The 26,672-nt window shown below is 37.2% G+C and overlaps 1 protein-coding gene across 1 annotated transcript in view; it reads left to right on the top strand.

The window, feature by feature from the left end:
- Positions 1–26,672, top strand: part of NDFIP2 (Nedd4 family interacting protein 2) — a gene marked incomplete at its 5' end in the record, with an annotated part of 60,866 nt that overhangs the window by 9,292 nt on the left and 24,902 nt on the right. The window contains one exon of the mRNA XM_079721699.1: positions 25,476–25,641. Within this exon, the coding sequence (XP_079577825.1) occupies positions 25,476–25,641 (166 nt within the window). The remainder of the gene's footprint in view (positions 1–25,475; positions 25,642–26,672) is intronic.

The following is a 26,672-nucleotide window of genomic DNA, read 5'->3' as shown; positions in this document are numbered from 1 at the left end:
TTGGCCTTTCACATCACAGAAGGAAGAGGAAGCTGCCATTCCTCTTAAGGCTTCAGCTTAGAACTCCAGAATGTCATTTCTGCTGCATTCTGTTGGTTAAAGCAGCCATAAACCCAGCCCAGGTTCATAAGGAGGGGAAATAAACTCCATTTCCCAATGAGGGAGAGGCAGTACACATACATGGAGGCACAAAATTGATGGTGGCATCTTTGGAGATGGGATGCCTCACCAGTGGGTTTGACTCCTCAGTGGATTGGAATCAGGATTATTAGGAAACTCTGTCCACTCTGCAGGTGTGACACTCAGGCCAAGACTTGATTGAAATGTTCTAGCTGATGAGTATTTTAGGTGTGAAAAGGGCCTGTGGTGCAAATGAGCTTGTTGGTTTAAGAAATAAGAAGAGAGCTGTGTGCCTAGAGCAAGGTGAAGGGAGATGGCTCAGGGGAATGGGACAAAACAAAGAAATCAATTTTATGATAGATTTGATAGAAGGATGGAACTCTTGTTTGTAATTTTTGTTTCGTGAAAGCAGTCAAGTCCGGTTACATACCTTGCAAGGTGCATTGCCAGATGAAAACGTGGGGTCCTGGCCTTGGGTAGGAAAGCCAGTCTCCACTTCCGACGGGCCTGCCTTCTTAGCCCACAGCACCCCCAAGGGATTGCAGCCTCCATGCCAGGACTTGCTAGATACTGCTTTGCTCGTGAATGTATCATGGTGACGCCAGCCTGGGATGGGCATAGCTACCACCTTGCTGTACTCCTAGTCATGAGGTGGTGGGTTGAGGTGAGCCAGGGCGCTCAGCTGCCTGAGAATCTTTCCTGGGGAGGCAGACTGCCTGTGAGCTGAGGCACCAGGTCCCTGGCACATGCTCTTTTGTCCCATTGGAGTTCACTTATAAAACTTGGATTCAAAGATAAAATTATTAAGAACTTAAAGGTGACCATAGAGCATTAAACCCCAAGCATGAGGCCCTCCTGAGGCAAGGTTCCATGTGACTGCACTGGCCATGTGTTCGTGAAGAGGGCCCTGAAAGGAATCTCACTATGACGGTGGTAGTAGTGGTGGTGACGATCTAGAACCAGGGGTCAGCAAACTTTCTGGTAAAGGACCAGATAGTAAACATTTTAGGCTTTCCAGGTCATGTGGTCTGTGTCACAGCTGTGTGCCAGATCTGCTGCTTTAGTGCAAAAGTATCCGTACTTAATATGTAAACAAGTTAACATGGCTGTGTTCTAATAAAACTTCATTTACAGAAACAGATGGTGGGCTGGATTTGGCCTGCTAGCTGTAATTTGCCCACCCCTGGTGTAGATGAAAGAGGAATGCACCTCATAAAGGCCTTAAGTTTGGGCCTGTTGCAGGATGCTTCTGACAAATTTTTATTTCACCGAGTCTTGAAATAAACCCTTAGGAACATGGTAAAGGTTGTTTTGCATCACTTACTTTTTGTACCTGGTAATCAGGCAGGCACTTGGTCTATCACTAGAATTGGTGTGGAGACCCCAGTTAGAGTATAAAATTCCCTATGAGAACAGCAAAGACGAGTTTCTCATGTCTGATGGAATCTTCATTCTGTTGGAGTGGTCACCTCATTGAGGCCATTTAAAATCACAATACCCCCTTCACAGTACTCCCTAGCCCCAGTTCCTGCTTCATTTTTTCCCATAGTACTTATCACCACCTGATATTTTCAAATATTTGACGTGTTTAATTCCTACCTCCTTCTTTCCCCTGAGTGTAAGCTTCATGAGGACAGGTATGTTTTGTTCACTGCTATATGTTCCGGTATCTGGCATATGGTAGGCACTTAGGAAGTATTTGATAAGAATGACTGAATGAGTGGTGCTAGCTCAAGAGCAATTCCATAGACTCAAAACCTTGCTTATGTTATTTTATTCTCTTATTTTTATAAGAATTCTTTTTTTTTTTTTTTTTTTTTGCTACTGAGACTTGGGCTCTCTCAGATTGTGTGTGTGTGTGTGTGTGTGTGTGTGTGTGCATGTTTTGCATTACCTTACAGCTTAACATATGTTGCTCAGTGTCTGTGTCTCTCTCCTCCTTCCTTCTCCCCTTCTCCCTCTCTCTCTGTCTAAACACACACACACACACACACACACACACACACACACACACACACTTTTTTTTTGCGGTATGCGGGCCTCTCACTGCCGTGGCCTCTCCCGTTGCGGAGCACAGGCTCCGGACGCGCAGGCTTAGCAGCCATGGCTCACGGGCCCAGCCGCTCCGTGGCACATGGGATCCTCCCGGACCGGGGCACGAACCCGCGTCCCCTGCATCGGCAGGTGGACTCTCAACCACTGCGCCACCAGGGAAGCCCACACACACTTATTTTTATAAGAATTCATTTTTTTTTGCTACTGAGACTTGGGCTCTCTCAGGTTGTTTGTGATATATGATTGACCCCATAGTGTTCAGTAAGGAACCCATGAAGCCATGTGCAGTGGTCCTGCTTAGTACCTTCATTGACTGTGGAGTTGTGGGTACTGCTTTGATTTTTCTCATCTGCTTTATGTTGACTACTTAGAGACTATTTTCTTTTTATTCTTTCCTTAATGTCACACCTACATGCTACAACACTGTCTCATTATATGTGTATAAATAATATATTATTTTAGAATTTTATACATATTCTACATGTGTAGGCCTGACTTAAATTTAAATAACTATGGAATACATTCTGCTGACTTTATTAAATGTAAATTTACTCAAAAGATCCTTGTAATTAAGGCTAGCCTATCTACCATTTGTTTATATAAATCATCCTCTATGTTTTCATGCCATGTTGTTATGGTTTCTTCCAAAAGTTTGATCACTTAGCTGGAATTAAGGTGTAGGTAAAATTCTTGTTAAAGACATGCCAAGTGCAAGTTGGGAAATACTGCAAGTAGTCTAAGATTTACTATCAGATTATTTCAAGGTTTTGACTCTTAAGATTTGAATATCAGCGATTTAGTATTTTAAAAGTTTAGAAATGTGCTGTGGTTTAGTTTGTCTATGATGTTTCTCCAGGCTTACCCGTTACATTATGTAAAGAAATTGTGCTATTTGGCAGAGGCTTTGAGAATAAGGAAATAAACCGGATAGTTTTACTTCTTTACTAATTTTGAGGCTCATAGGACTTGTAGCCTGTTGGCTGTTAGACTGAAGAAATCCAACAGTTTAGAGAACATTTGTTCTCGTTTGGGTAGAGCATTCATTTATATCAGCATGACTTTTGCTGTGATTTCCCCACAAGGGGAAAGATTAACACTTGAAATAACACTTGAGACCCTTTTAAGTTTTTGTTTGTAACCTTAGAGAACATGAGCCTCCGCTAACCTCACCTTGCTTACTTTGTTACTGCCCTGCACGCGTGCCGTGTTTTGAACTGTAACCTGTAATACTTCTGTTCTCTTGCCCCGCTCCTCTCCAGGCGCCACTCCCGACCACGCTCTCCCTTGCCTTTGGACTCCTCTGGCTTTTGAACATATGATTCCCCTTTTTTCTTTTCGTTCTGCTTCCTCCAGGATGAACTTCTGTTCTTTATTCAAATCTGTTCAGTTGTTCTTTTCTCCAGAAAACCTTCCCTCACCGTCTCCATTTCTTCCCTTTTTTACCAAGTTCAGTGTATTCTTTTAACACTGTGCACTTATCCCTATCATAGTTCTTATTCCATGGTATGTATTTTGTAGACTCAATGGGAAGCAGGGCTTAGGTCTGTCTTGTTTATAATAGTATACAGTGTAGTTCTGGGCCCATTGTCTAGTGCCTTGTAAATACTTACTGAAGAAATAAATGAATGCCGTTTCGAATTATTTCAAGTGTATCCATGCGATTACTGATAGATTTATAGTGAACAGTTTTCCAGAGTTCTCTTATGTAAAAGTAACAATATGTTGCCCAGCCCATACATGTTGATATTCTGCATATCCATAATTAGGGTATGTACTTTGCTTTTAGAATAGTGCTGAGAAACCTATTTAGATGAATTCTGGTAGTTTTACATAATTCCTCATCTGACTGGTGACTTGCATTTGCCAGATAATTAACCATGGGTAGGTTATTTGGTTTACTTATGGAAAAAGGAAAATAAATTGTTTCCAGATATTGTGGAAGTAGTTAGTGATCATTTTCTTCAACCGTCTCATTTTACAGAAGACTGCCTGAGGGAGGTTCTGCTTAAGGTTATGCAGCAAAGCTTGGAGGACAAATTTTATTCTATTACTTGTAAACATGTCAGCTGAGTTAAAAGTTCCTGGGAAACAGAACTTTCATCATAGTTAACTTTCTTTAATTGACAGCGATGCCAGACATGAGGAGCACGGATGGTATAGGATGAGCCTGGTAGTTTCAAATCTTGGCTTCTCACTTACAAGCACTGTAACCCTGGGCTGATTACTTAACCTCTCTCTGCCATAGCTTCCTCATCTATAAAGTAAGGATAGTATAGGTACTTCCCTCATAGAATTATTGTGAGGATTAAGTGTATGAAAAGCTCCTAATATTTGGTTAAATTGATAATTAATGTTTATATTTTATGACTTTTATTTCTTTATTTTTAAATTTTTAAATTTTTATTGAGGCATAGTTAATTTACCATGTTGTGTTAGTTTCAAGTGTATAGAAAATATATATTGATATATATATATCAGGATATTGAGTATATTGATATATATATATATATATATATCAGGATACTGAGTATAGTTCCATGTGCTATACAGTAGGTCCTTGTTGTTTACCTATTTTACATATAGTAGTGTGTGTATGTTAATCCCAAACTCCTAATTTATCCCTCCCCCACCCCCTTGTGTATCTGTTGTTTAATTCTTTGCAGATCCTATGGTCATTTTTCAGAATTTGCTTTTTCAGCTACGTTTTTTTTTTTGCACGGTCACATGCACTGGATAAGTATTAGTTCCTTTATTTTGTTCTTTGAAGACATTCTTCCTAGAGCCCTCCATCCTCCTGTTTCTATCTGTAGTATTTGTTCTCTAGGCCTAGTACACAGCTGTCATACTGAGACTTCCCTTCATCACTTTACTATGTTGGATCAGCTATTTCTTGAATTCCATTTGATTTCCATTTATTTGGGATTTTCTTGTATATCTTTTAAAAATTTTCTAATTTAATTTTTTTGTGTGGTAAGAGACCGCACTCAGTATGGTCTCATTCCTTTTAAATTTATTGAGACTTGTTTTATGGACCGGTATATTATCTTGGTGATGTATTATGTGCACTTGAAAAGAATGTATATTCTTGAGTTGTTGGATATAGTGTTGTATAAATGTCAGATCAAGGTGGTTCAGAGTATTGTTCCAATCTTCTGTGTCTTTACTGATTTTTGTTTTTGTTTGTTTGTTTTTGTTGTTGTTGTTTTTGGCCACATCACACGGCTTGCAGGATCTTAGTTCCCTGACCAGGGATTGAACCCGGGCCCTGCCAGTGACAGTGCTGAGTCCTAACCACTGGACTGCCAGGAAATTCCTTGCTGATTTTTGTTTTTGTGTTATTCTACTAGTTGCTAAGCAAGGGGGGTGTTAAAATCTGCTGTGGTGATGGAGTTGTCTATCTCCCTTTAATTATCTCAATTTCTTGCTTCCTACATTCTGAGATTGTTATGAAATGCCCCTCTTTATCTCTGGCAGTGCTCTTTGTCTTCAAGTTTGTTTTATTTGATATTAATATAGCCATTCCTGTCTTATTTTTTTAAATTTCCCTTCTTATTTTTTGCATGGCATATCTTTTTCTGTTTACTTTCAACCTGAGTTCTTAACGTGTGCCTTTTGTTGGTGGCATATAGTTGGATTTTGCTTTTTTATTCACTCTGACAGCTTCTGCCTTTTAACTGGAGTGTTTGTATTTAATGTAATTATTGGTATGGTTAGTTTACTTCTACTGCTGTATTATTTGCCTTCTGTTTGTCCTCTCTCTTTTTTTTTTTTTTTCCCTCTTTTCATCCTTTTCTGCGTTTTGGATCACTTGATCAAAATAATTGTTTTAGTTGCCTTTTCAAAATTTGTATTGCTTTTTTAAGCTATTCCTCTTTATATTATTATTATTTATTAATATTAATAATATTGTTATTTATCAATTATTAATGTTAATATTATTATTTTTGTGCTTGCTCTAAGATTATAATAACCAGTGAAAAGTTAGGTATATGTATATACATATATGTTTAACATTAATGTCATATGACTTCATGTAAAAAGTAGAACTTTGTGACTGTATACTGTGTACGCCCTTCCCCCTGCCAAACTTGACGCTATAGTTGTTATATGTATTACCTGTACATTCACTGAAATCCCCAACAAATGTTATCATTTTTGTTTTAAATAGTAACACATATTTTAAAAAATTTATGAGGAAAAAAGAATCTTTTATGTGTACTTAGACGTTTACCATTCCCTATGCTCTCTCTTCATTCCTGAAGAAACAAGTTTTTCTTTACTGTCAATTTTTTTTCAGTCTAAAGGACTTCCTTTATCATTCCTTAAAGTGCAGATCAACTCTAATCAATTTTCTTTCTTTTATTCGAAATGTCTTTATTTTACCTTCATTCCTGAAGTATTAGATTTTTTGTTTTGTGGGGCGGTACTGTGCTGCGTAGCTTTGGAATCTCAGTTCCCCAACCAGGGATTGAACCCAGGCCGCGGCAGTGAAAGCGTGGAATCCTAACCATTAGGCCACCAGGGATCTCCCCTATAGATACATATTTTGGGTGTAGAATTCTTGGCTGAGTTTTTTTTTTCTTTCAGCCCTTTAAGGTTTTGTTCCATTTTATTATGATGACCATGGTTTCTGATGAGGAATCTGTAGTTATTTGAATCATTGTTTCTCTGTATGTAATATATATTGGTTTTTCAGGCTGCTCCAATAACTCTTCTTTATCTTGATTTTTAGAAGTTCTATTATTATGATGTGTCTAGGTGTAGTGTTCTTTGAATTTGTTCTGTTTTAGCCTCACTGAGGTTGAATTTGTAAATTTACTCCTTTCACTACTTTGAAGAGTTATGGATATTATTTCTTCAGTTTTTTTTTTTTTCCTGCTGCAGTCTGTTATTTCCTCTGAGTCTCAAATGACATGTTTTCTAGACCTTTTAAAGGTTTAGAGTCCCTGTGGCTCTATTTGTTTGTTAGCTTATTTATTTTTTCAATCCTTTTTCTTTTCTCTTCTTTAGAATGGATAAATTCTGTCAATTTAAATTCGCTTTCTAGTTCCTCTATCTTCATTGTGCTATGGATCCCACACAGTGAATTTTTTATTTCATGTATTTTATTTTTCCAGTCTAAAGTTTTTATTTGGTTCAATTTTTTGTTTTCTATTTACCTGCTGAGATTCCCTGCCATTTCATTGATTTCAGGGTAATATTGCTTTACTTCCCAGAACATAGTTGTAATAGCAGCTTTAAAATCTTTGTATGGTAACAGTAATCTGAATCATCCTAGAATTGGCATCTCTTGATTGTCTTTTCCCTGTAGAGTGATTTATATTTCCTAGTATTTTGTATTTCTGGTAATTTTGGATTTTATCCTGGATCTTCTGAGCATTTTGCTATGGTACTCTGGAAGATTTAAATACTGTCTCCCATTCTGTGTGCAGTGGTTCAGATCTAAGGTTAATTCCTTAGGCCTTTACTCATCTGTTTTAGTTAAGTCCTACACATGCATGGTTCAAGGGGTAGTAATTTCCCCTCACTTTCTGGCCTGCCTGGGCTCCATTTGTTCCATGCTTCCTCTGGCTAGAAATAGCAAGGGTTCTACTGAGGTTTTAGTAGCCCAAGACAAGGTGCCTCTCCACAACTATGGTTCTGCCTTGCAGCAAAGCTGCAAAAAGAACAAAAAGGGAAAACTCTTTGTGCAGGTTGCTTCTCCAAGGTTTAATTTCCCTCCAAATCCCTATTTTCCTTAATGTTCAGAATGCTCAGATAGTTGTTTTTCATATTTTGTTCAAGTTTATAGTGGCTGTCAGTGGGAGGGTTGGACTGTAGGGGGCTTATACTGCCATGCTGGAACTTGAGCCAACTAAAGATTTTTGAGGTTTTTGTTTTTCTACTCCCTGTATTAACTTTCCTTCTAACATTTTTGTTTTGTTTTTCTTTCATGTTGGAGGTTTTCTTTAAATTTGGGTGTTCTTTCTTTGCTTATTTATATTCTATAAGCTGTGTTTGTGTGTTTTTGACTTGTTAATCGAGGCTTGTGTCATTTCTTGGTGAGCCAGCCTTTTCATTGGGGACCTCCCAAATGTCAGGGTCTGCCATTTAGTTAGGAAGCTATGGCAATAGTTAGGTAAGCGATAATGGTGGCTTGGATTAGATAATTAGTGGCATTGAAGAGAAGTAGATGGGTAGATTCAAAGGTGTGTGTAGTGTATGTGTGTGTGTGTACTTGAATCAGCATCAGAAATACTCGTAAGGGTAATCCTGTGGAAGGGTAGATTACTACCTGTGAATTTTTTTTGGAGGCATCTTGACATAGAAAGAGTCTGAATTTAGAGACAGTAAAATCTGAATTTGAATCCTGTCTTTGCCCCTAACTAGGTGTGTCAGTTCAGTTATTTAAAGTTTGTTCAGCCATACTCACCTCAGAGGATTGTTGTAGAAACTAGAATAGATGCTATACATAAAGTGTCTTTGTTTTTTTAAAGTAACATTTATTGGTCCTATACTATGTCAGGCATTATTCTAAGTATTTATAGGTGTTATTTTTTGTAATCCTTGTGAAAGCCCTGTAAGAAAATAGACTCCATTTTGTAGATGATAAAAATGAGGTCCAAGCAGGTCACAGAGTTGGTAAGTGCTGGCGTCTAGATTTGAGTCTTAAAAAGTTGATTCCGAAGCCTTTGTACTTAACCAGTATGCTTCACATCCTTAGTTCAACGTAGGTGGTTGAGGATAGTCTCAGAACTATTCGTGCCAGTATTTTGTTAGTTTGCTTATTGGTACATGATATATTCCTACATAGTGCTTTTCATTGACTTATTAATTAAAAGCAAAATTACTGTAGTATGTAATGAAATATTTTAAGTCCTCTTTTATCAATGTTTAGTGTGCTAAAACATTAAGCATACTAACATTTATCAGTGTTTTAGTATGCTAAAACATTTAAGGCTTCTCTTTAAAGGAGAATCCAGTCTTTCAAAAGGTAAAGTTAAAAACTTAGTTTACCAGAGTTTCTCTCCCTCCAAAACTATTTGGTAAATTCGTTTTATTATGTGTGCTGAGATGGGTTTGCTGACAGTTGGAATTTGAGCACCATAAAGAACCACCTATGCAGTTTTTCTCTGGATAGTATTTTCACTCTGGTTTCTTCAAAGGCACAAGTTATAACATATTTTTGTCTTGTGCATCTTTGCTCCTAGTGCAAATCCATGCAGTAATGAATTCACGTGTGTGTAAATTTTTACTAGAAAATGTCAGTCGTGTCAAGTGTGGAAAATCTTGGTGTAACAGTGTTTTTTTTTCTTTTTTTATTGATAAGAACCTTTAGAAATATGACATTATAGTGACCATTGTAACATGAGAATAAGTATTTATACAGAGATAAAGAAATCAGTTTAGAGGCACATAAATGTCAACTTTTTGAGAGAGAGAGAGAGAGTGTGTGTGTATTTGTATGTGTATTTAGCTTTTGATATTATGAAATTATTCAGATTATGTGTTTACTTTTATCAGCCAGTTTTTGAGGGTTTGCTTTGGCATGTAACACTTCGATGGATGAACCCTTTAACTATTGCCGCCAATGGCATCTTGGCATTTTCTGTGCTTCTTGGGTGACTAATCAACAACGGCATGTCTTGGTAATTGATTTTACTATATTTAGTTTTGCTTGAGGATTCTGTTCTTAGCTTCTCTGTGTTTGCTGAGGAAAGAACAAAACTAACTCTGAAGAAAGTTGGTATTTCAGGCCTGGTCCTTGCTGGTGTTGGCTCCCTGGTTTACCTGTGATACAGTATGCAAACTTTTATTTTCTTTATTCCCCCTGTTGCTGCTCTAGTCATACTGTATTATGCCCTTGCCTCAGAACTCCTAGTTGTTAGAATTTAGAAGTTCTAGGGACTGATGGGCTGGGATTTGCACCGATTTCCTGCACCCATACCATATTAGCCATTTAGTAACCATTGGTTGAGCGACTGATAACTGGCCGACTGAATGAAAATGAATGAATTGCAGAAAGAAGATGAGGCTCGAAGACTCAGAGTTATACAGGAGGTGGTATATCTATAACTCAAATTTAGATTTTTTGGCATCAAACTATCTTCTCTTCATTTAGCAACTACTTGATTATCTTAAAGAATGTGAAATCAAACCAGACAGTATACTATAGTAATTTTTTAAACGAGAAATGAATGCTTGTGATAATAACTTTACCAGTATTACATGGGATTAGTTGCCTTATGCCTTTGCAAATGAAACTAAATCAAACTAATTAATGACGTAGACTGGAGCTTCAGTCTGCTCTCTGTGTAAGAGGCAGTATCCACAGCTCTGGATTCAGTTTTTGCTAAGACTCTTTAAAGTTGGCAGAGGAAAGTAAGGACTCCTACAAAAGAAACAATGAATAGTCAAAGGTAGGAGGAAAACCAGGGACTTCCTTGGTGGTCCAGTGGTAAAGAATCCTTACAATGTAGGGGACGCAGTTTTGATTCCTGGTCAGGGAACTAAGATCCCCCATGCCGCGTGACAACTAAGCCCACGCGCCACAACTACTGAGCTTGCATGCCTCAACTAGAGAGCCTGCGTGCCACAAACTACAGAGCCCACGCGCTCTGGAGCCCGCACGCCACAACTAGAGAGAGAAAACCCTCATGCCACAACTAGAGAGAAGCCCGCGTCCTGCAATGAAGATCCCGTGTGCCGCAACTACAACCTGACGCAGCCAAAAATAAAATAAATAAATAAATAATAAAATAAATCTTAAAAAAAAAAGGTAGGAGGAAAACCAGAGGGAATACTTCGCTGGCAGCTAAAGAAAAACCAATTAGAACTACACTCAACTGTGTTGAATGTACACCATACCCTCCGTATTCTTGGGTTCTGAAATCTGCGGATATGGAGAACAGACTGTACTATGCCATTTTATATAGGGATCTGAGCACCTGTGGGCCTTCAGTATCTGCAGGGTGGGAGTGGAGGGTCCTGGAATAAATACCAGGATATCCGGGGACGACTGTATTCAAGATTTTTGATAGGATGAGTAGGTTTTTGGATCTAACAATTAGAAAGAAGGTCATTGTTCTTAGTAAGAGCTGTTTGAGTGAAAGCCAGATGGTAATGGATTGGGTAGGAAATGGGAATTAGAAGTGCACAGATTTTTTTTTTTTCTTCTTCTAGGATGTTTGTCATTGAAGGAAAAGAAGGACGAGATGGAAATAGTTCAAAAAGCACAAGATAAAAATTTAAATTTTAGCTGGGGGCAGGGTTTTTCTAAGTATGGTGTGAATAAAATATACATGTGGGCAGAGAGAAAGAAGTTAGTAGAGAAGAGAAAGGAGAGACATATCATAAAGAGAAAACAAATAAACAATCCTTTGAGAGGCAGGATCTTCTCTGTACAGTTATTTGGCATTTAGGAGTAAAGAATACAAATGGAAGCCGTATGCTAAATTTAGAGCTTCAGGGGAGAGAAACTGAAGGAGTTTTTGCTTGAAATGCTGCTTTCCTCTGAGAAGTAGGAGGCAAAGATTTGGACTGAGAGTTCCATGGTTGGAAGCGGGGGCTGGAAGAGTGGCGGAGCTGAAACGCCTGCCATGGTGATGACTAGTTCTGATGGCCCTGCTGGAATTGGAAACTAAATTTGTACTTGGCGCCCGTCTATACAGTTACGGAATTTGCTTCTCTCCTTCTACCAGGAGATGGTAGACAGACTCACCCCAAATTGGGTGTCGGTGGGGTAGCTGTGGCAGAGGATATGGGAACTAGGAAATTGAGGGTGAGTGTCATGCAAATTTTTCACTGTATCGTCCAGGCTACGTAGGATGGAAAGTAAACCAGGTGGCAGCAAATGGAGGGCCCAAGGAATAGACTTAGTGGAAGTAAGGGAGTGAAAAAGGGCAGGAGGTTGTGACCAGGAATTAAGAGGTAGAAATCTAGTAGTTTCTAGTAGAAGCAGTTCTAGATGACTCTCAGGTCAGAGAAGCAGAGAACTGATGGAGTTACTAGACCATTCAACTTTGCATATTATTGCTTCCTGTTTCATAGCTGAAGTGTTAAATTGGTTTAGCTGTCTTGTATTATAGTAGAAATTAAGGTAGAGGAGATGATATTGGAGGTAGGGGGCTGGCTTGTAAGTTTTACTCACTGGGGAATGATTTAGTAAATACTAAGTAAATTTAGTAAATACTAAGAACAGGATGAGAGAAAGTCTGGCAGGCTGTATAGACAGTGTGAATTTCAAGAAAGGCTCTTGATCTGGCATTGGCTGTATCCAAGAACATTTTCTTTGTCTTCTTGTTTCCAGATCAGGTGGGGGTGTGTGTGTGAGGATTAACATTTCGTGTTTGAGAGGCTTTTGTAGGATGTAGTGCCATCCAGGGAAACTAGGATTTTGATTAAATGTAGAGAAATCATTTTGTAAACTGACTGAGGTGTAGAGGTTTTTAATGATCATATAGGTCTCTAGTGATAGAGTGGAAGTTAGAAGCTGGGATTGTAGAGTTTTAAGTTAATCTGTTTGTTAATACAACGTATTTTCTTTTCTATTTTCTTGCTATATAGCATTTTGTTTTTTTAACTTTATTTTAAAATAATTTTAATTTTAGACTTACAATAAAGTGTGGAAAAAATAGTACACAGATTTCCTGTACACCATTCACCCAGTCTCCTCAAATATTGACGTTTTATCACATATGCTTTGTGATATTTTCTTTGTATATATGTGTATATATACACATACGCTATATTTTTTTCTGAAGCATTTGAAAATGAGTGGCAGACATGTTATCCCTTCACATCTAAATATTTCAGTGTATATTTTCTAAAAATGACATACTTTTACAAACTATTGTGCAGTTATCAGAATCAATGACATTTATGCAATACTGTAATCTATAAACATATTTTACCAGCTTCCCTACTAGTGTCTTTTATAGCAAAAGAAAAAACTTATTTTTAGATTAGGATCTAGTCCATGATTAGCTATTGTGCTTAGTTAGTGTCTTTTTGTCTCCCTTAAGCTGGAACAGTTCTTTAATCTTATTTGTCATGGATTACATTAATGTTTTGGAAAATTCATATCAGTTATTTTATAGTATACCCCACAAAGATTCTTTAAAAAATTATACTTAAAAGTATAAAAAAGTATAAAAAATTATACTTTCACGCATTGGTGTTAGAACTCATTGTTTATGATTACCTGAAAGAGTTATAACGATGGTTGTCAAATGGTGATTTCCTAATTCTGTCATTTCTTCTGCATTTATTATGTAGGATTCTATAAGGAAGAACTCCTGTAGCCTCCAGTTTATTTATTCATTTATATTAGTATGAATTCATGGATTTTAATTTTATTCTATTGATTATAATCTCATACTGTCATCATTTTGAGGCTCAGATCATCCCAGATTTGACTATCTGCTCGTATGCCCTTGTGACAAGTCCCTATCATTTTTGCACTTTCCTACCATATAACAGTTAGATAATGTGAATGTATCTGCTTTCTAAAGTTTAGTTTGGATAGAGGAAGCACTGTCTATGCTTTATATGTAGGGCCGCAGTGGAAGAATGGTGACCGATACAACAGTTATTGCCACAGTAGCTTACTGCTGCTATGCTGAGTGCTTAATGAGCATTTTCTCAGAGTTGTTTGTGGAAAGTTTGTGGAGGTTTTTTATCAGCTGGGCATAGAATAAAGCAGTTGGAACATTGGTGGTATGTTGCTCACAGTGTTGGTGTGCCATCCTCATTGAAGTTCTAAGGAATAGATAATATTACTGACTGTGAAAATAGATTATGTAGACAAATATATAATGTGATTAACAACTAGTTAAGACAGAAGGGCACCATGAAGAAAACTCTTGTTATAGGTGGGAAAGAGACAAAGAAAAAGCCTTTATGAATCATTTTGACCTCCAAATGGGTTTCACTAGAATATCATCACACTCAAATGGTTACATGCTGGTATTACTTTATGTATTAGTACTGTTAACTGGGTGATGGAAAATAACAAGCATCATCTATCTGGGTTTATGTACCTTTCTTTTCTTGTAAAGACAAGAATGATTATAAAAGGTTATTGAATGGATATAAAGTCTGTGGTGATTTCCTTTCATTTTTAGTGTCATTGAGCAATTTTATAAATGTCAGTTTTCTAACTTATAGAAACTTATTCCTATAAGCATAGATGGAAATCTCTTTATCACATATGTCCTACATTAAGAACAAAAAGATTGTTTCATACTTTCTTTCATCTCTGTTCTAGAGAACTTAGAAAAAATACAGAAAAGTAAAAAAGAAAAAACCAACAAAATACAGTTTTCAAGCACCCATGCTACCCATTTGTCTGTTAACAATCATTTTGAAACTGCTAACAGTTCATCTTATTTAAAATAATATGAATAATATATGATTTACACACACACACAATTTTGTTACTTCTTTAACACTGTATCATGAGCATTTCCTATTTCATTAAGTATCCTTTGGAAACACCACCTTAAATGGCTGTATAGGATTCTATTATATTGATACACAGTGTGTTTATTTTATTTTGGATGAATAGATTGTTTCCAGTTTTCCATTTTTATAACACTATGATGAACAGCTTTATTTATTTATTTATTTATTTATTTTTTGCGATACGCGGGCCTCTCACTGTTGTGACCTCTCCCGTTGCGGAGCACAGGCTCCGGACGCACAGGCTCAGCGGCCATGGCTCATGGGCCCAGTGGCTCCGCGGCATGTGGGACCCTCCCGGACCGGGGCATGAACCCGTGTCCCCTGCACCAGCAGGCGGACTCTCAACCACTGTGCCACCAGGGAAGCCCTATGATGAACAGCTTTACAAAGAAATCCTGTTTTAAGTTTCTGATTAGTTTCTTTGCACGTAGAATTTAAGAATTCTCTTAAAATGAGAACTACTAGGCTAAAGTATATTTTTATAAAAAGTGATATATACTTATTTTTTTAAATACAGGCAGTGTAAGTACAAAATGAAGCAATCTAGGCACCCAAATCTTACCAACCAGAAATAAATTATGTTGACATTTGGTGAATACATTTCCATTTGTGCTTATGGACAGGAATAATGTAATAAGATTGGGATACTATTCTTTTTTTTTTCTCTCTCTCTCTATTTTTTTTTGTCTGCACTACATGGCATATGGGATCAGATCCCAGACCAGGGATCGAGCCCATGCCCCCTGCAGTGGAAGCATGGAATCTTAATGCTGGACTGCCAGGGAAGTCCCACTATTCTATTTTTTTTTTAATGAGAATACAAAATACGGTTTTGTTTGGATTTAACAGCAAGGAAAAAATCCTAAAGAACTGCTGAATTCTAGATAAAGGTTCCTTTACCACTGAGTTGTTAGGTTCTGTAGGATTTCACTAAAATTTAGAGTATAAAAATCAGTAAGAAATTGGAGTAATTTTTAAAACCTCATGTTTTAATTTTAGATATTAGAGGTTAAATCCCTGCTGTGAAAGATGAGGTGAGTGGTACTAATACTTTCTCTCATGTTTTCTTTCCCCAGTTCTTGATTTTTATGTTGCTTATATTTTTACTTCTTCAGGTTTGCTGTCTGTTTGCCAGCGGCTATTTATTTAGTCTTTAGCTCAATGTTTAGCATTAGTTCTGTCTTTGAAAGGACTCAGTGCTAACCACCATACCTTTTCACATTGCTTTTCTCCTTATTTACTTTTTATTTGCTTAATTTTCTGATTGCCTGGTTTTCATCATGGAGTAGTTTTTCTCAAGGACTTATGGATAGTATATATACTTTATACATGGAAGACAACTTGGCTAGCCAGCTTTTTTTTTAATGTAAATATTAAAACTATGAAACATTTCAAGCATAAAGGAAAGTACAGAAAATGATGTAAAAGATAGTTCTATATCCACTGTGGAGATAACAGATGTTAGCATGTATTTGTTACAGTATTTTACTATTTTATACTTTTTCAGCTTGCTTTATTCACTTACCGTGTTTTAAAGATTTATCTATGATGACTCATGTAGGTCTAATTAATAAGTTTAAAATGAATTGTGTTATACAAATAGTGGAATAATATTTATTCATTTTGTGCTGACCAGACAGTTGTTATCAGTGTCTCACTATTACAAATAGTACTACCATGAGCATTCTTATATGTGCCTCTTTATGTGCAAGTGTGAGAGTTTTCTAGTATTGACGTTTACAAGTGGAATTATTGGGTCCTACACACCTTCAGCCTTACTAGGAATTGCCAAATTGCTCTGCAAGATGGTTGAATGAATTTATATTCTTACTAATAGTAGTTCAACTTCTGCTCCATTCTAACACACCGTTTTTGCTTCTTTAATTATTAGAAATATTTACTTTTTAAATTAATAATTTATGTTCTTCCTGTGTGCTGTTGTTTCATTTCTTTTGTCTAATAAAATCTGTTTTTCCTAGTCTTCATTTTTATTAACTTATATCAAAAGGTCACCCCTGCTGTGACCTGTTTTTGGTTTTTGTATCTATATTCTTTAATAGTAAACTACTTTTTGATGGATAAAAGTCCTATGTATGAACATTTATTACTGTTCTGTGCTCTAAGTCACTGATGCTTCTTTCTTCAGTGTGTAAAGAGTCTCAGGTAGTTTATGCATTGACCTAGCCTTGCCAGCTCTTTGATTTTGTGTTGGGAGGGGACAGCTCTTTGTGATTTTTGTGACTTTCTTTACTATTGACTGTCTTGTCTAGCTGTGGTAGGAATGTCTCTAGAGTAGTTACTCTAAAAACTTGGGTGATGTGGGGATGGAATTTATATCCTTCTTTAGCATGTATTAATTCAGTTATCTATGTTTTTTGGAAAACACCGTTAGTTTAATTCAGTAAGCTTTGGGGGACAAATATTTACTTATTAAGTTATGGTGATTGCCCGCAAAAGTTGAATGATTAAATATTTCAGGTTTCTACTATGTGTAAAAACACCATGGGAATCATAGAATATATGAGTTGTGATTATTGATCTTGAGATGTTCAGTGCATCCATTACTTGACCAAGCTCTCTCTTGCCTTTGGTAGAAGAAAAACTCTGGGAGGCTTAGGGGACTGCATATTTAACGTGGAGCTTATTCTGTGTCCTAAACTCTGCTACCTGTTTTAGGGGATACCACGATGAATAAAGCATACTTCCTAAATTTCACATGCTTATGATCTGACTAGGAAGGTAATAATATTCCCAGATCTAATTAAAGGGTCTCTAAGCTTCTAGGGACTCATGAAGTACAGCACAAACTTGGAACTGGTAGTTTCCTGGAAGGAAATGGCTGCAATTAGAGTTTACTAGCTCTTGTTTTTTATTCTCGTGCCTGAATAGTTTTGCTTTTTAAAACCTCTTGAATGTTCAGATTTTGATTGCTAGAAGGGGACTTATTTTAATATTATTACTATACTTTAATATCTGAGATTCACTTCTCTATTATGAAGTATACTCTTTAGCCAATTTTGCTTTTTAAACTTTACCAGTTATGACATTTCCTGACTTACTTTGGTGCATGCAGGTAAAAAACTTTCTGGAGAATCTGTCAAAGGGCTCTTATTTAACTTGATTATGGAAACAGAAAAGAACCTTTCATTACAAGTTGCCATTGGCATTATATTTATCATTGCTTATGTTGGATAGGATATGTTGACTGAAATAAACATGCACGACATAAATGTTGTGAGTTCAGTTTAATTTAGGGACCTTACTGAGGACTATAGCCTGACAGATAGCCTCTCAGCTCCGAGGAACTGCTCCAGAGAGGTAAGGGAGGAGCCAGGATGCCTATGAACTTTATTTGCTGGGAAAACCAGATAGTCAAGATAAAAAGATTACTGCTAAGCGCAAAGAAGACCTCTGAAGTGAATGATTTTGGTGCTTTTCTGTGTATGGGAAGATGCAAGAATCTGAGGTCATTTGAAATGTTTTCTTAGATATGTATCTTAACTATCTAAGGGCCAGTATATCCAAAGCACAGAATGTTTCCTGTTTTTCACCATCCTGAATCCCCCTCAGGGTGCGCTGTCCCTGGGCCAAGGCAGTAGCTAATGGCTTTATCCTTGTAGAACTGGAATGGCAGGGAACATTTATTTATTTACAAATACCAGTATGTTAGCTTATAAAAATCAGAACATTGAACTATTTTGAAAACTCAGGGTTTGAATAGTTTTGTAAATTCAGACATTATCATTAAACTTTTCTTCTGCTTATAAAAAATGCGTAGGGACACCTTCTCCATCGGGGTTTCTAAATTATGGTCCCCAAACCAATTAAAGAAATCTTAAAGCCTGGAATTGCTCTGTATCATTATTTCCACAGCAGTTTTCTATATCCTCTAAGTAGATAACCTTAGCTTATTTTATTGCCCACCTTTGACACAGGCACCCAGCCCAGGAGGAAGGCCAGGCTGGTTGGGAAGCAGTTGCAGTGCCAAAGGAGAAAATTATCCTGACCAACGTAGATAGTAGGGTGGGCTCAGTCCCACTCACATTACTGTGAATCTGTAATGAAAGAGGGATGGAAGGGATTTGAGGGAGACAATCACATGTCTGCCACAAATAACTTAATTGCTTAAGACACAGCGTAGTTGTCAACAAATATATCTCAGAAAGCTGCTTGAGTTGTAGAGGACAAAAACCCAAGTACTGGCCAGATTTGAAAAATGCAGTCTTTTAAAAGTAAACTTAAAATATGTTATGTAACATACATATTTTGGTATAAAACCACGAAAGATGAGGCTGAAGCCGAACATCTTCCTATGATGAAATATATAGACAGTTATGGCATACATTATGGTCTTTTCATGCTCAATTCATGTGTGCTAGATTGAGAAATTAGCGGGAGACCGAGAAGGTAAGTGGGGGATGGCAGGGAGCAGTGCCCCATAGACAGACAACCTTAGATGAAAGTATGAGAAATTGCCAGCCCAGCACTCAAATATTTTTTTCTCCTTTCTTTTTTTTCTTTTCTCTCTTTTTTTCCCTTGGACTATGATAATCTGTGTTAAGATCATATTGACCTATTGCTAAAGAGGCATAATTATAGGGCAGATTTGTAAATATGTATTTTCTTAGGTAAGATCTGAGTAAGCTAAATAGAATTTTGAAAAGTGTATCTTTCTGTTGATATAAACATTTAAGAATAAGATCAAGTATTTGTCATTTAATTAAAGGACTATGAACAGGACTAATGAGTGTACCATATAGAGCACTTTATATTCAAAGAGAGACTCTTTGGATCTAGCCGATTTACATTGCAGTTTTAGCATCTAAAAAGGAATTTAACTGGAGGCTGAATTCTTCTGAAAATAGCAATTTATATAAGATCTTTATCCCATCTGTTTGGTTTCTTTGTTCCTTGGAGGTCATTGAGACGTAAATATACTCTAACTCTTTCTCCTTTAACTTACTAAGGTAATAACTAGCTGTTAGAGGTTTCAAAGTACTTGGGTTAGAGCAAGGTTATTTCTCCAGTCTTTCCATTTTATAGTGTTGTGACTGGTGACCTATATTGCATTTCCTTTTAATTTTAACCAAAGTTGATTCCAAATACTTTGGAGCTTATTTTTGTAGTGTTCAACAAGACAGACATAACCTCCAGTTTTGTAGAGCTCTTACTTTAGCTGGGAAAACAGATTGTAAATGAATGATTACATAAATAATTGCTATTGTAGTAAGTGTGCTAAAGAACAGGGTGCTTTAAGATTGTGTCCTAATCTACTTTTGAGAGATAGGAAAGATTTTCTTGAGAACTTGATTTTTAAAAAAAATTTATTTATGTATGTATGTATTTATGGCTGCGTTGGGTCTTCGTTGCTGCGTGGGCTTTCTCTAGTCGCGGGAAGCGGGGGCTTCTCTTGTTGTGGAACACGGGCTCTAGGCATGCAGGCTTCAGTAGTTGTGGCACACGGGCTCAGTAGTTGTGGCTCGCGGGCTCTAGAGCGCAAGGTCAGTAGTTGTGGTGCACAGGCTTAGTTGCTCCGCGGCATGTGGGATCTTCCCGGACCGGGGCTCGAACCTGTGTCCCCTGCGTTGACAGGCGGATTCTTAATCACTGCGCCACCAGGGAAGTCCGAGAACTTGATTTTAAGCTAAGACCTGAACTGTGTGTAGAAGTCAACTAGGCAGTGCAGTATGGGAGGAAAAGAATTGTACATAAAGAGCCTAGAGCCCCTTTTTAGTATGTGATTATGTTTAATGTTGTTTTAAGAAATGAATTAATGAGTGGATATCTAGGTCAGAAGCTCAGAAGAACTGTCTAGTGTGGCAATATAAATTTGGTCTTATGTTCTTTAATCACTCTGTTGCCCCATTAATTATCCCTCTCTATTTTTCCTTTAAAAAAACAGATACAGTTCCTCATTTGCATTCTTCACATGTATTTTTCCTGTGGTTACAGTTTCAGATTGTGTCATTTTTAATAGAAAGTTGTATATACATAAACCCAGGGAAGCTATTATAATGATATTACATTTTATGTGGAAAAAGCTTTTTTTATCATAGGATATAGTGTTTACCTTAACATTGTTGCCTGTGAGACATGCCAAACCAGAAATTAGAGGACTTTTGCATTTTGGTTTTATTTATTAAAAATTAAAAATTCAAAGTAATTTATGTTTAGGGTGAAAAATCAAATAGTAGAGAATGATGAAATCTCTTCCCCACCTGCAGCTCTTTGCTCTTTCTTGTGTATCCTTCCAGAAATTTTGATTGCCTATATGTACTACACAAATAATCTCTTATTTATTTTTTATTTGGAATTTGTAGGAAATAGCTTTTTAAAAGAAAGTTTTACTGAAGTATAGTTGATCTACAATGTTGTGTTTATCTCTCTCATTATTTAAAAAGACTCAGTTATACTGTATGTATTCTTTTGCACCTTTCAGTTGACATATCATGAGCAGACAGTAACAGTTTAAAAATGAAGTAAGAATCCTTTTTGTTTAAAAGACACTTTGTTATGTCTTGATAAAATATCTGATGATACTTGGTTTTTAACAGTTGTTTTGCAGACTTGTTCAGGTGACAGAGCATCTGAAGCCCACTGTGTTCTTTGTAGAACATCATGAAATAATGATATTCTCTCATACTGACAAGAAAGGTTTTTACCAGCAGAAATATGCCTGTATTATATTATGAAATATAAAACTGCAACCAGACTTCTGTACTTTCAAAAGAAGAAGCTGAAAATTAGGCACGGCAAATATTTTTCCTTTAATATTTACTTGTTGCTTATGTGCTCTTTCCTAATCATTTGTATCATTTTTGAATCATTTGCTAATAATTGCTTTATCATAGGCTAGTTCTCATTAGAAGAAAGGTATCCAGAGACAGCAAAAGCTTAGTGGAAAAAATTTAGTGGGGAGTAAACCTCAAATTAAGAAGATTCTGTTCATTTGCTTAATGGTATGTGTGTGCGTGAGGACGACTGCTGTAATTCAGTGTTATTGGTAGAAAATCTAGCTCCCTTTGCTAAGCAGCACTGTTTTGTGGGACTCTATCTTCTGAGCTATTGGTTTTAACACTTGGGCTGTTTGTAGAAATTTCTTAGCACCTTATCCCTAGGAGCATAGATAAGGTAGCTCACTTTCTTCTTGGGTGACTAAAATGAGTAGCTTGACTCTACAGATTGATTTTACTGCAACACATATCTGTTTCCTTCTCTAAATCAGGTGTTAGATAAGGCAACATTGAATGATAGAGGCTACCAGAGGTTTTTTTCTAGAATCATGTTATCTTAGAGTCAGAAGGAACCTTTGTTATCTACTAATTTTGTACAAAGGGCAAGAATCCCATTACATGTCAGTTGACCGACGGTACAATTTTTTTTTTTTTTTTTTTTTTTTGCGGTATGCGGGCCTCTCACTGTTGTGGCCTCTCCCGTTGCGGAGCATAGGCTCCAGACGCACAGGCTCAGCGGCCATGGCTCACGGGCCCAGCCGCTCCGCGGCATGTGGGATCTTCCCGCACCGGGGCATGAACCCAAGTCCCCTGCATTGGCAGGTGGACTCTCAACCACTGCGCCACCAGGGAAGCCCCCTACTGTACAATTTTTTTGAGAATGAATGGGGTGGAGAAAATGCTAAATTGAATGGAGCTGTGATACAACAGGTGTAAAGTGGGACTGCCCTGGGGAAAACAGCTGTATGGTCATCCTAGTTATAAAACAGTCTTGCCAGATAGTCATCCAAAATCTGCCTGAAAGGATTTGTTGCCCCACAGAAAAGCTAGTACTCTAAAAATTAAAAAGTTCTAACTAAAAATTTTTAAGTTTTTTTATTGAGCTAAAATTGATCTCCTTGCAACCACTAACTCTTCTTCCCAGTTTTGCCCTTTGGTAATAAATGTAGTCAGAATATGGCAGTATACAACATATATTAGTTCTTTAGAAACTTTTTTAAATAAACAACTTTAGAGATAGCTCGTTTTTTATTTCCCAAAAATCTTACAGTTCTGCCCTGTAGTTCAATTTCTGTGCCCAAACTGAAACAGAAAAGAAGAGAAAAGAAATGAGAAGAAAGGTGAAAAAAAGACCATACAACTGGCTAACCTACCAGGCCCTGGTACAGGGCACTGTTCACTAAACAACACTTGATTGCGCTTCCATAATTCTCATCTTGGTATATTTAGAAAACATTCAGTGAGATCTCTAGCTTCTCAAAAATAAAGTCTCTAGTTATTACATTAGTATTTTATCACCTTAAAATAGAATAAAGGGATATGTATAGGAGATGCCAATTAAAGTAAAAGAAACAATAGTTTATACACAGGAAGGCTAGACCTCCAGCTAGCTAATCATAATGATTACAGTTTCCTTATCATTAAAAATACTTAATATACATCTATAAAAGCTAGCGATAGATAGATAGGTTTAACAAAGCCCTCTTGTCATCCTTTTACCCTTCGGACTAAAAAACTGTGGTTTAGTGTGCAACTTTTCATCGCCCTGGTCACTAGATTAAAGATATTTTAATTTTCACGTGCTATTGCCCACATTTTTTTCCAGGAGGCTCATAAATAGGACAAGCTGGGAGGATAACTTTCTTTTTTTTTTTTTTTGGCTTGCGGGATCCTAGTTCCCCGACCAGGGATTGAACCCTAATCCCTCTGCAGTGAAGCCGCCAGGGAATTCCCTGGGAAGATAACTTTTGAGGTGATATGTGGATGGGACACAGAGCCTGGTTCATTACTGAATATATATAGGTCCCACCCCACTCCTACCCCACCCTTTTTTTTTTGCTGTTTAGGTAATTGTTATAGAATATAAAATAGAACCATTTAACAACATAGCAGCATGATTAAGGAAAAATTTCTACAAATTGGCATTGTCTAATTTGATAAACATGTAACTTAATTTGAACCTTTGTAAGAACTTAGTTAAAAGGCAATCAAATGTCGAAAAAATTAAACAATTGTCAATCTAAGAAAATGGAAATTTTTTTTTTTTTTTTTTTCCGGTACGCGGGCCTCTCACTGTTGTGGCCTCTCCTGTTGCGGAGCACAGGCTCTGGACGCGCAGGCTCAGTGGCCATGGCTCACCGGCCCAGCCGCTCCGCGGCATGTGGGATCTTCCCTGACTGGGGCACGAACCCGTGTCCCCTGTCAGCAGGCGGACTCTCAACCACTGCGCCACCAGGGAAGCCCGACAGGCAACATTTTTTGTCCATAGTGTTATGGAAAAAGTTGTCTTCTTAAACTTGAGATGATTTTAGGTTTGTTTATACTGTTTTGTTAAAAGTTATAATACCTTTATGAACTCCCACAAGTGTTTTGCTAGTGTAATCGCTTACCAAGACACATGCAGACAGCAGTGAAGTAAATTGACCTCCTGTTTTACTTGGCATATTTAAAAAAATTCTTTAGAGGCAAGTGAGTGACTACTTATTGGACTGACAGAGTACCACATAATTTCTGCTTTTGAGTTTATAAAATAAAGTATATTAAATAAAAGGGAAGAAGGGTGGAACTAGTATTTGTTAAATGCCTTCTGTGTGTTAGGCATTATGCTAGATGATTTTCAAATATTATTTTACAATTCTGTGAGGATTTTGGTTGCATTCAGAACTTACATATGGAGACACTGAGGTACAGAGAAAATAAGTTTATCGAAGCTCCTAGAAAGTGGAGTAATAATTCACCTATTCTTTCTAAAATCCAAAAATGCATTATATCACAACACACGGATTTGCTCTGTGACAAAATTTCTTTCCCTCCCTCCCTTCCTTCCTTCCTCCCTCCTCCCTCCCTCCCCCCTCCCTCCCTCCCTCCCTTCCTTCCTTCCTCCCTCCCTCCCTCCCTCCCTCCCTCCCTTCCTTCCTTCCTCCCTCCCTCCCTCCCTCCCCCCCCCTCCCTTCCTTCCTTCCTCCCTCCTTCCCTTCCTTCCTTCCTTCCTTCCTTCCTCCCTCCCTCCCTCCCTCCCCCCTCCCTTCCTTCCTTCCTTCCTCCCTCCTTCCCTTCCTTCCTTCCTTCCTTCCTTCCCTCCTTCCTTCCTTCCATATAAGTGAAGTAAGAGATGTGCAGCCACACTGCTTGGGTGTGATTCGTGGCTTTACCCTTCCTAGCTGTTGTGCTGTTTGGCAAGTTACTCCAAGTCTCTACACGTCCAGGGTGGTTTTGGTTTGGTTTGGTTTGGTTGTTTTTTTTCTTTTTTTCTTTTAATCTGTCAAATGGGGATAACAGTCTGATAGTCTCTATCTTACAGGTTTGTTGTGAGGATTGAATGAGTTAAGTGATAAAGATCTCAATATAGTATCTAGCATTTATTGAACTTTCAATAAATTTGTTGTAATGACGTTTTTCAGAATTTTATGTGCACACTGACTTATTTTGCTTTATTAGTAATTCTTTTGGTACTTGGGAAAACCTCAGAGTATTCCATGTTTTTGGAATGTATATATATTGTTATTCTATTTCATTAATTCATTTTACATTTCTAGTTATTTTAGATACTAGTGTAATAGATACGGTATTGTGGTTGTATTAGAAGTTTTCTTTGCAGTACACAGTGATTGATGCGTGGTAGGCAATATTTATTGTAGGATTGAGAGAACTTGAATCTATTTGTAATCATGACTTTTTTCCTCTATAAATCCTAACAATTTGAACTTCATCCTTATTGTAAAGAAACTATAAAAATTCTAAACTTCTTAATGACTGATTATGTCTCTTAAAAATTTTGTTCATCTTTTTAAATGCTACTTTACCTTGTTTTTAGCTAAAAAATGATTCTTTGCCTGAAACGATCTTTAAAATTTTTTTTAATTTGATTCACATTAATGTTTTCATTTTCCTTTGTTCTCTTAGCTTCACAATGAAGAGGATAATTCAGAATCATCTGCTGTAGAGCAGCCGTCAACTTCAAACCCAACACCACAAAATGTGCAGGCTGCTCCTTCAGCATCTGGACTTGAGACTGACTCTTCTCCTCCACCTTATAGCAGTATTACTGTGGAAGTACCTACAACTTCAGGTATTGTTGTTTTTAGTGTGAAACAACTAGTAATGTTTTTAATAGCTCGATGTTTTATTTTGTTTTTACCTGTATGGTTTTGTGTAATTATCAAGTCTGTTAATGGGCTTCTTCGGTTTTATGATTATTTTAAAAAAGGTTTTTCTAAAGATAGTTTATAAAATATTTCATAGATTACCTGTCTCATTGTTTTAAAAATTAATTTAAAAGCGTAGCTTGTTAAACTTTCTTATGCTTACTAGAATCCCTTCCCAGTGGATTAGCCATATAACTTTTGGAAGAAATAACCATATATACATATATATTCATGCACACATATAATGCATACACACATGAATATATAAACATACCCATATGTGTGTGTGTTTACTTATATAGTCATAAACAAGGTATTATTAATGATGAATGTGAGAATGTGGTAAGTGCATGTGAATGGAGGTGAAGCGTTCACATGATGTCCCCCCTACTCATGGTAATATTTCCTGGATACAAGGCAGTGATTACTGCTTGCTACTGTTCATCTCATCCTTGCAGGTCATTCTCAAGAACTACCCTCATCTATTTCTCTGGTCACAATTTGTATTTTCCCAGTAATGCTAAGTTAATCATTCTATGATGGAAGATGCTGAGAGTGAAATTGCAATCCCTTTGTTGTGGCTACTGTTGCTATTGCTGTTTAACAGACTACCTCAAACCTAATGGAGTAAAATAACAATCATTTATTCTTGTTAATTCTCATGGTTTGGGGGGAACTGGGCTTCTTTATGAAGTTCTCTGCTAGAGTCTCATGTGATTGTTGTCTGATGGTGACTCTGGGACTGGAGGTAATTGCAGGCTTCCTTATTCACACGTTTGCTGGCTGATGCTAGGGCCTCAGCTGAGGCTGTTGGCCAGAACAACTATATGTGGCCTCTTGTTGTGGCCTGAGCTCTTCACTGAATGGAGGCTGGCTTCTAAGAACAAGCATTCTGAGAGAAAGCCAAATGGAATCTGTGACATTGCCTCAAAAGTCACAGTGTCACATCTGCCAC

The sequence above is a fragment of the Hyperoodon ampullatus genome (assembly GCF_949752795.1).
Source record: "Hyperoodon ampullatus genome assembly, chromosome: 16".
Classification (NCBI taxonomy): domain Eukaryota; kingdom Metazoa; phylum Chordata; class Mammalia; order Artiodactyla; family Ziphiidae; genus Hyperoodon; species Hyperoodon ampullatus.
Note: the sequence above shows the minus strand (reverse complement) of the source record. Positions and strands in the feature narration are given on the sequence as shown.